The sequence below is a fragment of the Corticium candelabrum genome, chromosome 10 (genome assembly GCF_963422355.1).
Source record: "Corticium candelabrum chromosome 10, ooCorCand1.1, whole genome shotgun sequence".
In the NCBI taxonomy this organism is placed as follows: Eukaryota; Metazoa; Porifera; class Homoscleromorpha; order Homosclerophorida; family Plakinidae; genus Corticium; species Corticium candelabrum.
Genome location: NC_085094.1, coordinates 2871976 through 2890811, shown reverse-complemented (window position 1 = coordinate 2890811; position 18836 = coordinate 2871976). Strand labels below are relative to the sequence as shown.

Here is an 18836-nt window from a genome sequence, read left to right as displayed (position 1 = left end):
GATTTTTAGCTTATAGAGCGATTTTCGCTTTCGTTTATTCTGCAAAGCGTTTGTCTGCTGTTTTCAATATAAATTAAAATTAAGAAAGTATTTATTGTCCAGTTAGTAGGCATGAGACGCGTCTAGCTAGCTAGCTAGACAAACCAATTGCAACAGCCAGCGAAAAATTATTTACATTGATGTACCGCTCTTGATTTTGGCGCTGAAGAGACAGCTATGAAACACTATCGTTTGGCCTGATAATCTCGATCGCGACGAGCTCTCTTGCAGAAAATTAAATTTACAATAAATTGAATCACAAGTTTATATAACATTGCTTTGTTATAAAAACATATGATTAGTTAATTAGAAAATTTTTGTACTTTTTAAAAATTTGATTTAGCCAGTTAAAATTATTGACGTCACGAGACATTAAAGTTTCACGTGATTTTCAAAGTACGCAAAGTTTGGGATTACGAGGTTTCGTTGTTCTGTCAAATCTTCCAGTACGTTTGACCAAACTGGTAACGCCATTCGACACAGGGAACAACAAGCTGCCGACGTGCACGGAAAAACTGCAGACTAAATCTAGTTTCGCGTAGCCAGACTCTTTCCCGCCGCGTCCTATCTATTCTGCGCACGCGCAATCGCAGTGTGTCTCTGAGATGTCTAGCCATGAGAAAGCAGAGACTGCTTCTCTGCCCTGTAAACTTAGGTGTGAGCTACGTAAGAGCAGTCGGTTGAAAAACGTTGACTAGACTATCATATTTCTGTCTAATTAGCTAACAGCTACGTCGCTGCAGAGGATTTCTCTCTGTATAGCAGCTAGGTCGCCAGTTGCTGCAGAGGAATTATCTTTGCTCAAAAAGAAGATGAAACGTCCCGAGATAACTACTTCTTGATATTCGTACGTTTGGCAATTGTTGAGTTTACTACTAAATTCAATTTCTAATATAAATTTTTACACTATAGAATCATAGTAGATGCATGATCTTTCTAATGATATGAAGAAGTTAGACGCACGCATTTGTGAAAGCTAGTGAGATGAACACAGTAAGCTCATAAATTGAAGTATCAAATAAAATTGGTTTTATTTGTGTGTCTTCTTTTGTTAGGAAGCTGTTGAATAATTTTCGTTCTAAAGAGAATATTGAAGTTGGAGTTGAACTGATTAATTAAACGGTATACAGCATGTAAACTGTAAGAAAGATTTTGGGACAATCTAGTGAATGTCAAATTCAACAAATTTGAGCTGCTAATGTTTAGTTAATTGAGCTGTGTTTGTATAATATTCTCTTGTACAATATTTTCTACGTAGTTGAAGGTTGCAGGGCCGGCAGAGCACTCCAGATGTAGGATAGGCCAGGTCCAGGCTTTGGCCGGCCAGGTCTTCCATGGTCAAGCGCTGCTCACAGTGAACATAAAAGTAGCTAATTTATTTAATCACTTGAACCATATTTCCCAAAAATTTCATCGAGGCTCATTGGCTGAAGTCCATTTTTAGAAGTTGTGTAAGCCATGGCCCATCTGGCCCACCCTGGTCTGCCGACCTTGAAGTCCAATTTGCTAAAAGACTACGTTAATTCTGTATCAGTTGATGTAGAGCAGTGATAGGGTGACATATAGTAGATATTTAATTAAGTAGGTATGTCAATTATGATATTTTTAATTTTTATTCTGATTAGAGTAATGACATTTCTATTATGCATACAACATGATTTCAGTAAGTACGTCTTGTTGTGTATGTGTGACTTGTTGCTAGTGAGGTAATTGTTGAAGTGCCTCAAGTTTAAGATGTCCTTTCATGGTTTTGCTAATCATGTTTAATATGTTCTTTATGTACTCATGCAGTCTGTCATTATTGCTAGAGTTGTGAGCTGAGTGTCAGTAGATGATGTCATAACTTGTCAGTTTACTAAGTATCACTAGTGGTTCACATTGTAATGATGCTGGAGGTATGTATAACTGGTGAGTCGCCGACTGCTAAGAGATTCTTTGGCAATTTGATGTAATTTGGTTTAAAAAAATTGGGTCACTCATTACTGTTATATAGCAAACAAATGTAAATGTTACTTGTTGCTAAGAATGTTTTGCAAAAATGAAGGATACAGATTTTTAATACATTCAGTTGTTGTATCAAAGTTTTTTGGCATTTGTGAGTAAACCAAGCTGTTTGTTACTACAACGTGCACTTGTGTATCTATAGACCTGGGTCTGTCTACTGTAGAGCATACAACATGTAGATGCTTGATGGCAAACTAGAAAGTCATAAGTACGTTGGAGGTGCTTATGAAAAACCCTGAATAAAACAATCAAATTGAAATCTCAGTTTGTATATTTCACTTGTGTAAGGTTGATTTGAGAATGCCAAAATGATTTCCTAGGTACTTTGAATTATTGCCCGATGCAGGGAAGCGCTAGGGTGCAGTAACGTTGGCGTAGTTTTACTAAGGACTGGAAATGAGTAGGAATGTACAAGATCAGGGATGATATTTGAAATACCCAATATGCTTGTAGTTTCTCTTTTTTATATATATTCATATTTTGGAGTCTTGTTCCAGGTTAATGATACGGTGTTGGTTTGTGCAGTTGTAATGTCCCTATCTTATTGATCAGGATGGTTTTGTGATAGTTGAAGAAAGAGAATGGTATTCAATGTTACATTTGTATGGTTTATGTAGAATGATCCAGATCTATGCTTGGAAATAATGAGCCTTCTAACAAAGGAAATGAATATCCAATATTTAGGTTGGTAGTTGTGTACATGTTATGGTTGTGCACTAGTATATTCGTGATGTACTTATTTTACGCTCAAACTAGATTAGTGATGAGAGCATTGATGATGATGATGATGAAAGGCAACTATATAGAGGTCGTGTGCTCTTGAGTCTTTACTAAACCATTGTGACAAACTGGAATTTTTACCCCACTCGGTGATTGCACCTTTAACTGTACATTATATTGGAGGTTATCTTGATGAATGATTATGGGTTGTTGCAGACATCGGATCTTGCAAACTTGTGCATGAGTCAGGCCATTCTGAAATTCAAGCACATTTAAAAGTATTCATACTTTGTTGAGTTTACATCTGAATAAGTACACAAAACTTGGGTTTTGCAGGAAGTTATGGATAAATTTGCAAGTCTTGGTAAGAGAATGCCAGAGCCTCTAGAACAGTAAGTAGAAACAAGAGATGGTACAACAGATGCGAATGAAATTAAGCAAGAAATGGGTAATGATGAAGAAGAAATACAGACAGTGAGCAAGTTTCTCTGAAGCCAACTGAAGATAGGTAGTTTTGTCAATAAATTATTTAGTAATTAAAAAATAAGAGATTAATATATGAACTCACAAATCTATCTGCAGATGCATGTGTATATATCACTATAAAACAAACAGCAGCTTCATTTGTGAGTTTATTCATACATTGTTGGTACCATGCATGAGTGAAACTATATGCACTTGTGTGCAAATTTATTTATTGTGCCATTTCATACACCAGTTCTGTACTGTTGAGCATATCTGGAAAACTAACTGTTGAATGGCTTGTATGTGTACCATACCCTTGTTGTTTGGGAATAGGCAGAAAAGTGTAACGAGTGTAGTGTAGTATTTGAGCAAGGCATGAGCAAAGTCAGACAGGGTGCACCATGCTCAAATGTCCTACCTTGAACACTGGTCTTGTTCTTAGAGATCCTAGAAACTACACTGTAGCTTGACATTATGAAGCCATCCAGTCACTGCTATAGCCTTTTTTATTATAAAGAGGCCCAGTGATGTTGCAGTGAATGTGCATGGTTGGTTTCAGATGTGATTATATTTGCACAAGGAGAGATCTGACCAAACCCTACTAAAACCAATAATTGCAATATAAACCCATTTACACTATTCTAGAGTTTCAAAATTTTTGATAGGGAAACATTTTACAGCAATATGATGCATCTTTTCTACAAGTATGTGTATTGGGATGAGTATTTAATGTGCAATGTATTTGGTCTGATGTGTATTGGACATGATTGTTCATATGGCTTCATCAACCAGCTTGTACATAATCTTGCAAATATCACAAGAGGCTGTGCTGAACAGTACCACATTTTTCATCCTCTGTGATTGCAAAGATTGTGAAAGTATACACTCAAACTCACTTTTCAGCTACAAATTCATAAAGAGTACAGCATATAAGCAGGTCCAGACAAACTACCAACACGCAGCAAGAATTGCAAGCAAGTTTGCTCAATTGAATTCTAATTTGTCTTACATGCACCTAAATAAGTTTTTCGTGCTGCCAGTTTATTCATCAAAAGGAATAGCAGTAATAGTGGCATGAGTTTCATCAGCTGAAGGACGGTTTTTAGGATTAGATGACCAGCAGGCTCTGGTGACGCTAACCCACTGTTTGGCTCTAACTTGGTCAAGCTCATCTCTTGATTCACATGACAACTCTCCAACAGCAAACTTTCCCTTACCGGGACGAAGTAGTCCTTTCTCCAAGTGTCCAAAAAATTTTTCAGAAGAGAGGTTCTCGAATTCATTGCCTGAATATGCTCTTTTCCCATTCCATATTTCCCACAGTATGATTCCAACACTGAACATATCTGCTGATCGCGTGTATGGCTTTTTCTGAAATACTTCAGGTGCCATGTATACAGATGTTCCACAGAAGGTACCTGTTACTAGGTTGATGGGTTTGGCCAAACCCATGTCTGCAAGTCGTACTTCTTCTTTATCTGTTATCTAATGAACCAAAAATGCAGGTTCAGATAATCATTTTGCTTGTACCAAAAGCGATTACTTACCAGGATATTTTCAGGCTTCAAATCTCTGTGAATGATGCCATTTCCGTGTAGATAGCTGATTCCACTGACAATACTCAGTGCAAGCTGTCGAGCAGTTGAAAAGCCTTTCAGTGTATGTGCTGGTTGGCGTTGGTCATCTTCAATAACATTAGCTAGAGTTTTTTGGCACCATTCATAGAGCAATCCTATTTTTAGAGGATTTTGTGACAGCTGCACTGTTCCATAAAACTTGACAATGTTGTGATGGTTGCACTTTCTGGAAAATAATCAGCAGGTGCTTAAATTTTTGCAACCTATGGTTAGGATTACTTATTACTACCTGCAAATGTCGAGTTCTTCTTTGAAACTAGCAGCATTTTGTGCGGTGATGGGTTCAATCATTACTTTGACCGCAAGTTCTCCTATTCCAGTGACAAGGACTTTGTAAACAGCACCAAAACTTCCGCTGGCTATTTCTTGTTGTTTCGGGGACCATTTGAGATCTGTGCTGGTAAAGGTGTGAATGTTCAAATGTAGATCAAAATTTGACAGCTCCCCATTTAGTTTGCGGCACTCATGCAACAACTCTTTGTATTTTGGAATGTCAGCTTCCTCTTGTTTAACACGAGCAATCAACTTTTGATGGATTTTGCCTAGTTCTTCAGGAAATACTCTGAAAACAACTTTCACAGACGTGCAAGAAGATTCTAGCAATGATGAGACCATTTTGTTTAACTGACCTGAATCGTCAGCTAGGTAATCATTGAGCAGCCCATCATAAGCTTTAGCTACAGCTACTTTAAAATTGGCTTTTTGTAAAGACTTGACCAACTTAACTGCTGCAACAATAGGGCCAGCAACAGCAAGGATAATGGGTGCACTTGCTAGTATGAAGGGCATTGCCACAATTGCTCCAGTTATTTTGACAGCAGTCCAGCCATCTGTGTCTTCTAAGGAATTTTTTGTAACTGAGACGATTCCTGGACATGTATTGCCATAATTGATGTCCAAGTTCAATATGTTCAGCATTTTTAGTGCTTTTGTGGCATCATCAGCTAAGCTGGTGTTAGCCCATTGACACAACTGCTTAAAGCCTTCCAACTTGCATATTGCCTCACAAACTCGTTGCAAAATAAATGCTTGTACATTTTTATCATCGTAGAATTCTTGCTGTTCAGCTGGTAGTGATGATTTCTTCCATTTGAGGACTTCATCTCGGCCCTTTTCTGATTGGAGATGACGAGAGACTTGGTACACAAGATCGGTAATCTTGTGCTTTAATTCGCAATCAATATGTTTGATGTGTTCGGTCTTTGATAACTCTGCAGTTCTTTCTAACAGTTCAAAGTCCTGACTTTGTCGTATTTGCCTTTCTTTAATTGGCAATTGCAGCTGTCTCAAGTTTGTTTCTAGTTCATTCTCAGCACGGCACACAAAGTTATGCAGTCTTCTATAAACAATATAGACAAAATTCGCTAGTATCATGAGATTGCTCTTGGAGTTTACTTGCCTTAGCGATTTCTTGACTCTATTTTCAAAAGCAATTGGAAGCATTCTTTTGATCGAGTGACAGAGAACATGGAAATCTTCAGTGATCCTGCCGAACTGCAGAAACAATCTAGCTTTTTTGGAATTCATGGTCAGAAGTTGGTGGCTTTTAAATCCTCGCCAGCGTTTCTGGATCTTGTTCAATACAACCTGAAAATAACTTTCCTTTGCGTCGTCAGGAACTTCGTCCCACTTGCTTATAATGAATATTGCGGACTGAGGTGAAGCGAACTCTGTAACTCCTCTTAGGTATGCTGTTAGTAAACCACCAACCTGTGCATGAACATATTTGAATAAGCAGTCACAATCGGATGTATATACAGTATATTACGCTGAGATGAAGAAACACGCACACCCGCACGCATCCTCACCGCCACCACCCCTCACCGCCACTCCCCCATACTCACACACCCAACACACACTGCATCCATATTTTACCTGTGCTGCCTCTTCTGCAGGTAAACTGCCATTCAACAAGTAGAGGAATCCACAAGCAACGCCGTTTTGACACTGTTCAGTGATCTGTCTCGAAACAGAGCTTTCTGATTCATCGTCTGTCACTCCAGGACTGTCTATCAATGTAACAGTCTACAAAGTATACCGTATAGATCATGACTAAAGCCAACGTTCAGAAAATGATGCGAATGAAGGCGTTACCTGCAGAAACTCACTTGGCCACAATATTGTAACCCGCGAGCATTGATTATATTTATCCTGGACGCTTGCCTTCTCTTGAGATGTCAGATGACCTTGGTCACTGCTGCTTTCGAATCTTTCTCCGACAATAGCTTTACGGAGGTTTTGCTGGCCTTTGACAGTAGTCAGGTCAACCTTATCTATAACTTTGTGGTTTTGGTCGTAGAAAACAGCAAGTTTGGGGCCATATCTGATGTTGCAAAGAAGAGAGGTACTGGCATTGTAATCAGTTGGAAGAATGGATTCTCCAAGCAGAGCATTGAGCAAAGTGCTTTTGCCAGAAGAAGTGCTACCTGAGCAAGAATATACCGCATACATATATAGAGTGAAATTTACTGCGGTATAGAAGGCGGAGCCTATAGACTAGACGCTACTATTAGATGCTTCTAGAAGTCAGTCATTATTGGCATTTTGGCGTTACTAATTGTCGCTCGTCTTAAATTTTAGTTGTGTCGCGACAAAGTGCAATTTTCTACTCGTGCATTATGCAGCATAGGCAGTTGACCACGTCGCGTAGGAATCTCTGTATGTTTGAGTCTCTCGCGTGCACGTTTTCCCTATAGAGTGCAATCTGGAACTGCAGATCGTATCTTGACAAATGGTTCGCGGATGGACTTACCTGCAACTAGGAGGGTTGGCCGTCCGATCAGATCATCTCTCATTGTTTGAAAATATTCCTTCTTTATACCAAGCATTGTCTGCAAATTGAACTTGTCTGCAAATTGAAGTTTGGAGAACCACTCAGCAGTCTTCTCATCATGAGCAAGTTGTTCTGTCTTGTTGATTAGCTCTATTAATGCGTCTTTCGTAACGCTAAAGTCACTGAGGATAGACTGAGCAATAGCAATGGGCTATACAGACCGAATAGAAGTATATATACATATATATATATATAAGGTTTGTTAGTAGGTGACTAACAACATTGACGTATAACTTACCGGAGACGCGAGAGTTGGCAAATGATATGATTCTGTGATTCGCTCCAGAAGAGTTTCTCTAATCTCCTCTATATAGCGACATTTGTCAGTTTTGACATTCAAAGTTTTACACCACATTGCTAGTGCCGCTATATCTTGTGAATCCATGATCTCTTCAACGGAGATGGGGCAGGCGCTGAGAGGAGGACGTACTTTCTGGCGTCGTCTGGTAGCCGGCTTTGGCGGGACGGCTGGTGGAACTTTCCTTTGGTGGGCGTCTAACCTGGTTTGCAGCTGCTGAGACATTGTCGATCTCTAGCTAGTCAAGGCGAAGCAACGTCTAGCGATGTGCAACGTCTAGCGGCCGTGCTTAGATGTCGTGTGAGGCAAATCTGGAAAGATCGTTGTTTTATAACGAGCCAATCAACGTATGGCTAGAGATTTTTATCGACTCTAGGGATCACGAGTTCTCAGGATCACCCACTCACGCCTTGAGTCGAACCCACAAAGTCGTGCTAATCTGTTCTCTAGGCAAGAGTTTGCATTGTTCTAGTGCGCCAAACTGCTCAAAATTATGGAAAGAAACGTATAGATTTTTTACTGTCCCTAGTAAAAGCGTGCAACGTGAGAATGCTCGAGGAATGGTAAACAACATTAAATTTCTAAACCATTTGACTTACAAATCTCTTCGTGCTAAAAACGTTTCGTTTTGACGAAGAAGCACTGCGGTGCTAACAACTGTTGGCTGCTAGCTTACAGCTGCTGAACACGTACATGTTGCATGCCACTTAATAATTTAGGCATCTGCAATTGGCGTGAAGTGCACCCTCAAGACACTGCTAATTAACACCAGCGAAATGATCATATCAACTGGCATGCACGTAACGCCAACAATAACAATGTGCGCATGCCATGCATTCCAATTGTCTAGCCGTCCCTTCATTATTGGTTCATGGACCACACTACTGTAACTCTCGCCGCATGCATTCTTGCTTGAGTTAATTCAAAAAATGACAAATGATATGCACAGTGTACTACTCAGATGCAAATTGTAGAGTACAGACGTTAATTAACTGATGCAAAACAAACTGTCAGCAGTGTTGTCTTTAGTTGTGTATTTACCAGTTTGTAGCTCACACAGCTAGAAACTGCCCCAAAAGATATTGGTGCACACATGTCATAAAATTCTAAAAAAGGAGATTTGAAATAATATTAGAAGCACTCTAAATTGAAAGTAAACATGGAATAGCATGCAACGCAAAATGACGAGCAATCAGGTTCGCTCACAGTCATAAAACATTCTGTTACACCATGTTTACACAATGTTTGGTTTCTGGGCTAGATCACGTGACCATTTGAGGCAGCCAGCAGTCAGAATGTTGCGTGCATTCTCTGTTAGTGGAAGAACTGCAGGTTAAGAAACCCATCAATCTCTGCCCCAGGGTCGCCCAGGCTTCAAATCTAGCTTGATTGAATGTCTAATCAACCTCCAAGATCGAGGTTTGCGCCTTGGCAATGTCAGTCTGGATGTCAGAGATGGTTGTCACCTTCAGGGAACTGACGTGGTACAGCTTCGTTAATTCAGGAGAATCACAGAAGAGTACGGATCCAATAGAGATGAGGGTTCGATCGATGGATGATTCACCATTAGGTTTTGGCACCTGCCTTAATTGCAATCCTCAATACGTGCACAGTTACATTAACTATTATTCTGTTAACTTAATTAATTGTGCTGTCTTTGAAATGTTTTCATCAACAAATTTATGGTGTGCAACACTAACTACTACAAATATGACTTGCATTTTGCTTTTTTGAATTTAGAGCTTACAGCAGCTAGACACTGTTGGTCATTTGATTAATTATAATTAATCTATTCAATTTTTCTCACCTTCTCATGTACTGCTAGTCTATCTTCACTCTTTAATTCTATATGTCTTTTTGGAGTGTGTTCATAACGAGTTTTCTACCTTTATACTGGCAACGGTTTTTATGAGGGTTTATGTGCATGATATCGATATTGCCATTTCTCGTACACAAGGCTATAATGGCATGCTGTAAAATGTAAGTAATGTGGTAAGCAACTTGATGTACTGAACAGTACTGTGTACTGTATTACTTTAGATTGATCTGTGCAAGCCAATTAACTTACCAAAAAGACCAGCAGGCAGAATTATCGGAATACGCAGCTGATATTTAGAAAGACACCACATTGATATCTTCTCTCACTCTGTAGCAAGCAAACATATGGCTGCTGAAAGAAAATTGATGCATATGGCTAAACACAGACATTGCAACTACAACATTGCATGCACTCATGTTCATCTCATTCTGTTTGTTCAGCATGTACAAGTTCATTATCGACATTCCTTGCAGTAACTAATCAGTACTAGTAGCTTTCCTGGCTGCATGTGTTTTATCCGCTGGCGGACGAGCTTTGGGATCAGATGGCCAGCAAGCTCTAGCCACACGTGCCCAATTTTTAGCTCTATTGTGATAAGACTCACCTCCAGACGGATGTGGCGTCTCTTCTCCAACAAAGTGTCCATTATCTGGACGACGTTCAGAGAATCCTGACCTTGACATATCCATAATGACGTTGTCTACATATGCTCTTCATTTGTTCCACATCTCCCACAGAATGCTTCCAATGCTGAACACATCGCTGACCAAGTGTATATGGTTTTCCACTAGCTACTTGCAGGTGGTATGTACGTTGGTGTTTCACACATGGTGCCATTTACGTGGTCAGACAACTTGGCCAAACCCATGTCCGCAATTCGTACTTCTCCGATTCTTATTAACTAATGGAGAACCAATTGCAATAATTATTATTCTATTTGTGTCAATTGAAGTGCTTACCAGGGTATTTTCAGGCTTTAAATCTTGATGAATGATGGCATTTTGGTGTAGATATCTAATTCCATCCAGCATACCAAGTGCAAGAAATTGAGCCATTGCAAAGCCAGTTGGTATATGATGTGGTGGTTCATGTTTCTCAGTTGCAATTTAATCCGCCAGAGTTCTCCTGCACCATTTATATAGCAATCGATCCTACCTTGAGAGGGTTTTCTGATATCTGTACTGATCCATAGAACTTCACTATGTTGCAATGGCTGCAGTTGCTGTCAAACAAAAGCTAATCATGCATATTTTATTGATTTACAAAGTTTATTGCATGACGGTTTTATTACCTGCAAATATTGATTTCCTTCTTCAAATCAAGACCTGTTTGTGGTGTAACGGAGTTAGTTGGCACTTTTAGTGCAGCTCTTCCTATTCCTGTAACAATGACTTTGTGAACTACACTACTATTTCCACTATCTGTTTGCTCCTAGGACAAAGATCTCTGTTCGTAAATTTTAGGCTCAAGTGTGACAACTGAGCCTGCAGCGTTTGACATTTCCGCAGCAGCTCTTTTTATTTATTTAGGAATATTTGTTTCTTCTTGCTCTACTTGGGCAATCAACTGCTGGTGGAGTTCGCTTAGGCTAGAGTTAGATGACGTGACGACACGAATTAGCACATATCACAATAAAAGACATGGTGTGCCTGAGTGCGCTAGATGTGCCGGAGATGTTTGAAGCCATCAGATCTGTGCATGTATAGCCAGTAGACTAGAATATCGCATCAGCTGCAAAATCGGGTAGTCAGATCTACGCACAACGACTATCTCACTGGACTGTAGCAGGTATTCTAACCAATGGAATTGGAGCGCAGGATATCCATCAGCTGCAGTATTCGGTTGTTCTGATCTCAGCACCTAGCATGTCACGACAACTTTCTCGGTGGACTGTGGAAGAATTGTGCGAATGGCTAAGGGGCCAAGACTACGAAGAGTACTGCTCTCAGTTCGAAGGTAATGTTGATGTCTGTTCTTGCTTAATTAATTAATTAATTTGTTGCACTAACTTTGGTGAATGAATTGTTGAAAGAAAACTTGATTGATGGCGCTGCTTTGGTTGACTTGACTATCGACTACATGAAAGAGCTAATCAAGCCGCTAGGAGTACAGTACTGTACGCGTCAAACTGCTGAAGCTAATGAAGATGGAAAGCGTCGTCGAATCCCTAGTCAACGAGAGCCCCGTACGTCATGTCAGCTGAAATGGAAGATTCGGTTCTAGCAGATTGTGCATTTACCTCTGCCCTTACTAGAGAACCTGTTGGAGACAGTACTTATTCGAAGGTAATAGAGCATATCTATGTTTCACTAGTTTCAGGCTTGTTGCGTTAGTTTATCTATACCTGCGAGCAAACAATGACTTGTGTGTCTGCTTTTCTGACCAGACGGCTGCATGGGTGACTTTGTGTCTGTTTTCCGTTCAGTCGTCTTTAGATTACAACTAGTAAATGAAGCTGTGTTTACACCGTCGCTTCACAGCTACGAGCGTTGTTTGAGTGTGTGTGTGTGTGTGTGTGTGTGTGTGTGTGTGTGTGTGTGTGTGTGTGTGTGTGTGTGTGTCTGTGTGTGTGTGTGTCTGTGTGTGTGTCTGTGTGTCTGTGTGTCTGTCTGTGTGTGTGTGTGTGTGTGTGTGTGTGTGTGTGTGTGTGTGTGTGTGTGTGTGTGTGTGTGTGTGTCTGTGTGTGTGTCTGTGTGTGTGTGTGTGTCTGTGTGTGTGTGTGTGTTTGCTTAGCTTGTTGTGTGTGTGTGTGTGTGTGTGTGTGTGTGTGTGTGTGTGTGTGTGTGTGTGTGCGCGTGTGTGCGTGTGTACATGCGTGTGTGTGTGTGTGTACATGCGTGTGTGTGTGTGTGTGTGTGTGTGTGTGTTTGTGTGTGTGTGTGTGTGTGTGTGTATGTGTGTGTGTGTGTGTGTGTGTGTGTGTGTGTGTGTGTGTGTGTGGCACGTGTGTATTTATTATAAATATTAATGTACATTTTATTAATTTTTGTCTATTTATTGTCATTATCATTATTTATTCATTAGCTTGTTGCTTGAATGTATAATTCTTTGAAAACACAAGGATGCGTCGATGTTATTAAAGATAATTAACTAAATATCATCAATTCCCACACTACACTTCGAATTCAGCACAATTGACAGAAGTGACGTTGTGTGTGTGTGTGTGTGTGTGTGTGTGTGTGTGTGTGTGTGTGTGTGTGTGTGTGTGTGTGTGTGTGTGTGTGTGTATTTATTGTAAATATCAATGTATATTTATTAAATTTTGTTAAATTATTGTTATTATTATTAATTAATCATAGTAATTATTAGCTTAATTGATGCTAGAATGTAAACGGCAATTCTTTGAAAACACCTGGATTTATCAATGTGATTAAAGATAATTATCTAAATACCATCAATGTCCCACACTACTTCGAATTCACACAGCTACGCAACTCTTGCACGGCGCGGGCTTCTTATCTACGTTATGTTTCAATTCTGCATGTATAGCGCTCTTGTATCACTGGAAGTTAATAAATTAATTAACTGTTGAGATGGACTATCAGATCATTATCATACTTTTATTGAATCGTCGCCATCTTTCGTTCCGCTAATTCGTTGTAGCTAGAGATCGGTGTACGTCTCCTAGCTGCATAGAAAATACTGTGAAGCGACATGCATGTCTAGCATCTAGCGACCGGATCCAGAAGAAAGCAGCGTACACAACGTTTCCCACGATTCTTTCTTGCAAGACGACGTCGATCATTCATCATCAGTCCTACTTAGAACATATTGCTCTCTTGATCGCAGATGACATGCTGGTGGTGCGCATGCAACGGTGCTTAGAGCTAGATGCACGGTACCATGGAACCTTCGCTTGGCGTCTTGAAGAACGATGAATTCGTTTGTTTTGCGATTCTTTTGTAAAAAGTAACAAACGCGAACAACTATTACCTTATCTTTACTCTGCGCTTCTAACCAGGCTTTAGCAAGAACTAGACCGTAAACAGATTTACAGAAGTCAGCTGTAGCACAGACATTTTCAATTCCTACAATGAGCGAGAGGGCTGCAATCCCCCAGCCTCCCCCCACCCCGGTTCCTACGCCGGTGCATAGGCTAGCTGTGCAACCAACGTACAGCTAGATCGGTGATCGCTTGCGTTGAGTATGTAAAGCCCGGTTCACAATATTGATGCCGACGTCGACGTCGACGTCGACAATAGAAATGAACCTATTCCAGCATCGACGTCGGCATCAACATCAAAGAATGCCGCCGACGTCGCGGCGGTTTCTTTGAAGTTTGACGCTGAACTGAGCGTCGGCGTCATATTGTGAACCAGGCTTAATAACGCTGCATGCGATTGTTACGATTTTGCATTGACAGCTGTGTAAACATACGGGACAGAGTGTGACAACGCGGCATCAACTGGAAGAGCGTCCTGTCCTGAGAAAGCCTTTCAGGGTACGACGCAGTGCTTGCTACTACAAATCGCGTCGAGGTTGATGACCAATTTGTTCCGAGGTAAGAGGTGAAACTTCAACTGTCCACCTTTCTCTAGCTAGGCGGTCTCCGCGACTGTACCTTACATCGCACGAAAAGGTCAGTCTCTAAACAGTCTTAAAAGTAGCACCATGGTTTTCACCGTGCTTGGAACGATGGAAACAACAGAGAGACCATTTCCAGGAACGTGAATGCGTCATGCAGCTACGACTCACTTGCTCTGATGGCGAGCAAGAAACGCTTCACTTGGCGGACGAAGTTCTTGAAAAACTCCCGTCAGTTTTTAGTTAAGTTATGAAACGTACGAAACGTACATCTGTCGGGTTTGCGCCTAGATACCCAACTTGGTTAGCAATTAGCATGGATTACTCCAACGAGATCAGACGGAGCCGACTAGCTTCGGAATGCTTCTTTAATTAATTAACAGTGTAGTCCCACCTATTATCTACAAGTCCAAAACATTTTGAGAAAATGATGGGTATGTAGGGATGGGTATGTGCTTATGTCATTTATGCCCATCTCCTACAGCACATTCACAACTGCTGCAAGCGATATAGGTAAAAAGAGTGTGATGTAGGAGATGGGCATAAATGACATAAGTACATACCCATCATTTTCTCAAAATGTTTTTGGACTTGTTTCATATATTTTTGGACTTGTTTCATACATTTTTAGATGGAAACGACAGTTTTAGTAAACGGAGTGCTTAGCAGTTTGAACATGTGAGAATACTTTCATGTTCAAAACCCCAGGACAGACCACATGGAGGTTGCACTCTCTGTCCCGCCCCCCCTCCCACCCTAGGCCAGGAATTCCAGGCTGTAATTAGATGCTGTACATCCCAGTTTAGCTACGGTATTTTTTTTCAAGTGACCTTTTTAGACAGTATAACAATCGGGTATGCAGCTTCGCACAACTTCGAAGTGAACCATATCACTATAATTAATGTACATTGACATTTCAGTGGTGTCTTCAGTAATAGACCGGTCTATAGTAGTATGTGTATGTAGTTTGAAATGGAAATGACAGTCCTAGCGCTCTAGACAACTGGCAGCTAGCCTTCCAAACGGTAGTCACATGTACACACGTGACCGGAACAACATGGCGTTGTGGGAAGCAAACATGGCGTTGTGGGAAGCAGTACGTGGAATTGCATGGCAGCAGTTGACTGATACAAGGTGACTTTGCACATTTCTAGCTGTTGGGTCAGTGCAATTCTTCGGACAAGAGCGAATCGTTTGGTGTGACTCTCGTCGTTGTAGCTGCTTCGAGTGAGGCGCTAGCCTGGCTGACAAAAGTGAAATGTGAAATGTGAAATGTGAAAGAATAAATCGGGTTTTTTTACTTGCCGATAGCTGGCTTCTGAGGCGCTTAGTGTCAGCAGTGATAGTCTGGCTACCATTAGGAACGTTTGAAGTTGAGCGCTACGTGGGTCCGAGATCTCAGTAATGAGTTCTGAGAGATCCGGTTCGGATGCGTTTGGATACTTTTGTATGGGGCGCCATTTTAGATTCTTCGCATCCCGATATAGGGAGTGCTACCGCACTCCCTGATAGTAGGTACGAAACCAATGTTCTCGCCAGTACTGTCAGTACCGTCATTTTGACGGTTGGGAGAGGGAAGGGACGTTTAGAGTGGGGAAAACAGCATTTAGTGACGGTTGGGAACAGAATTGGAAAGCCTTAGCATAGCATAGTGTGGCATCATGGATCTAAAGACATTAGTGGTCTTGATGGTCCCAGAGTTGCTACAGAACAATACATATTTTCGTGTCAGACATCTGGTAAACTTAGACTGCATTGTCTCCTAAAATTTTAGTTAATGTTTGAGGTGAGTTCCTGTTGGCCTTTTACACAAGAAGCGCTAGTGAGACTGTTATTATTGCAGCAGGGGTTCTACTAATTACTGTGTACCTTCAATTTCATGTTTTGTACACCCTTACTCTCTTAGGTCAACTTATAATCCCAGTTTTAAGTCAACCTGTCATTATAATAATCTACTGTATCTGTCTGTCTGCCTGTGTTATGTTTAACAAGGTTATGTTCAATAAGGTTTATTTAGAAAGATCTGAGTGGCAATTTTATTGAATAGCCTACCAATCATGCAGTACTTCAAGACTTACATAGAGTCTTCTGACATTTTGTTACAGTTAGCAAGCCGCACTTCTCTTAAAATTGTAGTTTACGTCTATTGTATTTTGTCTCATCTATGAAACGTAGGATATCTACGTACAACAATATACTGAGAAGATATGGTGTATTTGAAACAATAGCAGACTACGTATACACAAACGGCAACCTACAGCGAATGGCAATAAACTATTACTACTACTAAACAATTACTGTCATATACAATAGTACAACTTTTACTACTACTATGTCATGTACAGTAAAGTCACTAAGCTGAGGAGGCCAGGTGCCCCTCAGACGTAGCCAGGAGAATATTGTTTTCCGGCCTGACGTAGCGTTTGCACCTGCTGCCCCTGATGCACATTATGGAAGCTCTTAGGAGTGCGAACCCGAGTCGACATCTTAGCCAGTTGATCACGCTACCGTATGGAGTGTCCTTTTTCTCAGATATCATTGAGGCCAGCTTTTTGGTAAATGACGTTGTAAGCTTGCTCATGTAAGCTTACAACAATATACTACTACTACTACTACTACTACTACTAATATACATGCATCTGACTCTAATACAACTAGAAAACAGATAAAGTAATTTTATGATATCAGTTACCAAATATGTCAACATCAAACATTTGATGACGTCATTAATTGACGTCATTATATTTAATGACGTCATATTGACGGTTGGCTAGCTAGAACGCTGGAAAGTGTTCAGAGCAAACACGCGAATGCTGCGACGGTTTCCAGTCCTTTCTGTTTATGCTAGAGATCCACGCTGCCCGTCGTCTGTTGCTCAGATGACGCGTTTCAGGTTCCTGACTGGTTAGTATAGCCGGTATAGAATAAAAACGGATGTTGCTGCCCTGGCTTCTACGATTGTGGCAGCCAAAAACACAGTAACTCTAAACCATGCTAATACGCTTGCCCCCTAGGATGGCGACTTCCAGGATATCACTTGGTTGTGACGTTAACGCACTATATACAAAGATGCTAGCTGGTCTGCTACAGCGTAATAAACATTTTTTCTAGAAGCCGTTTGTCTACCCTAGAGATTACGGTTACGAGAGTACGGGATATCGACCACTACGTTATCAGTCATTTCACCGGCTCGGCTTACTCATGAATGATAGAAATCCACGTTGCTCATGCAGACGGACGGAGAACTCAAGGTAAGAAGTTGTGTCTCTAGACAGGAACGAGGCACCCAATTGCGGGAATTCGTTTCTAGCCATTCGGCGCTAATTGGGCTGGTAGGTATGCAAGCGGTTGCTGGGGGCTGTTGTAGAGCGTCATTATTCATGCATAAATTAATATTATATTAATATATTTTAGTAACTGGTACAGTTACAAAAACAAAGTAAATTTCTGTTGAAACTTGTAAAAATTATATTGTTTGTTTTGAGAAGTTATATGATATGAAATAATATCATTAAAACTATGATAGATACACACTTCCCATTTTAATTAATTATTTATTAAGTGAAAAGCCACCTATGTCTAAAAGTTAGTAGTGGTTGTGTAACAGAATCTGCAGTAATGACTAGACTATACTTATGTGTATTACTGATTGACTTTGTTTACAACAAAAATACAAGTGCATTACATTTTATCCTCGTGCTTGTCATCATTCTCAATTCTTTTGTTGTAGACGATTTTTGTTGCCATAAGGTGCAATATAAAGATGCCTCTTAAGTTTTCCTAATTTTGACCACAATATAGAAACTAATAGTCTATGTAGGATCAAAGGTCTCGACATTTAGAACTGACCATGGTGTTCACATCTCCATCATTATCCAATAGACTAAACTAACCATGCGCAAAAGCTCTATACCACTGTTTTAATATAGATTCATGTACACCTACCATGTACATGTTCATCTTAGATTCTTGAGCTGTACTGTAAAATTTGTGCATGTGGACTGCAATATACATGTAGCTGTGAGCAAGCCCTTGTGTGCTCTTGACCCTAAGAGTAGATTGAATTTGCTACCAACATTTGGGTATGAAACTATCTACTCCCTTACAACTTACTGCATATATTGTAGGCGACTAAAACATTTTTGGATGGTTTCTGAAAGGCGGCTCTAGACTATAGTCATGATATTGCATTGGAAGAAGCCTACAAGTGAATTTGAACAGACAGATAGGTAATAGCATTTAGGCCTAGATGACAAGAGTGTATTACTGCAATGACTCAGAAAACATCACTAGGCATGTCTGGTTTCACAAGAAGGTTTGCAGGTGTGCAGTCATATTGTTTGTGTAATGAGATTGCGGTTTCAGCAGCTGTTTTAAGTAACTGTCCTTTTCCACAATACAATATAAATGGACAATTTAGATAAATAGGATTGCGATTCTGACAGCCAACATCCGCTTTTCGATGCTTATGTACACAATTAGCCCTACAGAATACGT

General features: G+C 40.3%; 1 protein-coding gene and 2 long non-coding RNA genes across 5 annotated transcripts; 2 read left to right on the top strand and 1 right to left on the bottom strand.

Moving 5' to 3' along the window:
• Window positions 1–621: 621 nt before the first annotated feature.
• LOC134186195 (uncharacterized) lies at window positions 622–3321 on the top strand. Of its 3 annotated transcripts, none has more exons than XR_009970919.1 (8): window positions 622–694; window positions 762–886; window positions 952–1032; window positions 1095–1161; window positions 2661–2727; window positions 2800–2912; window positions 2980–3041; window positions 3100–3321. It is a non-coding gene; the product is annotated as an uncharacterized LOC134186195 (long non-coding RNA). The 3 variants fall into 3 exon arrangements; XR_009970918.1 differs by having other exon boundaries at window positions 638–705; XR_009970920.1 differs by lacking the exons at window positions 2661–2727; window positions 2800–2912 and having other exon boundaries at window positions 638–705.
• A 737-nt stretch (window positions 3322–4058) lies between these two features.
• Window positions 4059–8276, bottom strand: LOC134185915 (uncharacterized). The gene is made up of 8 exons (XM_062653796.1): window positions 7937–8276; window positions 7618–7849; window positions 6960–7291; window positions 6741–6890; window positions 6265–6575; window positions 5095–6204; window positions 4776–5031; window positions 4059–4713 (listed from the first exon to the last, which is right to left on the bottom strand). The coding sequence occupies exons 1-8, from the start codon at window positions 8219–8221 to the stop codon at window positions 4270–4272; spliced, it is 3120 nt and encodes a 1039-aa protein (XP_062509780.1). The 5' UTR covers window positions 8222–8276; the 3' UTR covers window positions 4059–4269.
• Window positions 8277–11409: 3133 nt separating this feature from the next.
• LOC134186225 (uncharacterized) lies at window positions 11410–12190 on the top strand. The gene is made up of 3 exons (XR_009970931.1): window positions 11410–11603; window positions 11673–11771; window positions 11848–12190. It is a non-coding gene; the product is annotated as an uncharacterized LOC134186225 (long non-coding RNA).
• Window positions 12191–18836: the final 6646 nt, after the last annotated feature.

Coding starts and splice junctions, on each gene's coding strand:
- LOC134185915 (XM_062653796.1), bottom strand. CDS start 8,221: ATGTCTCAGCAGCTGCAAACCAGGTTAGACGCCCACCAAAGGAAAGTT. Junction 7,850..7,936: donor TGCCAACTCTCGCGTCTCCG/GTAAGTTATACG, acceptor CGGTCTGTATAG/CCCATTGCTATTGCTCAGTC. Junction 6,576..6,740: donor CTGCAGAAGAGGCAGCACAG/GTAAAATATGGA, acceptor GTTCATGCACAG/GTTGGTGGTTTACTAACAGC.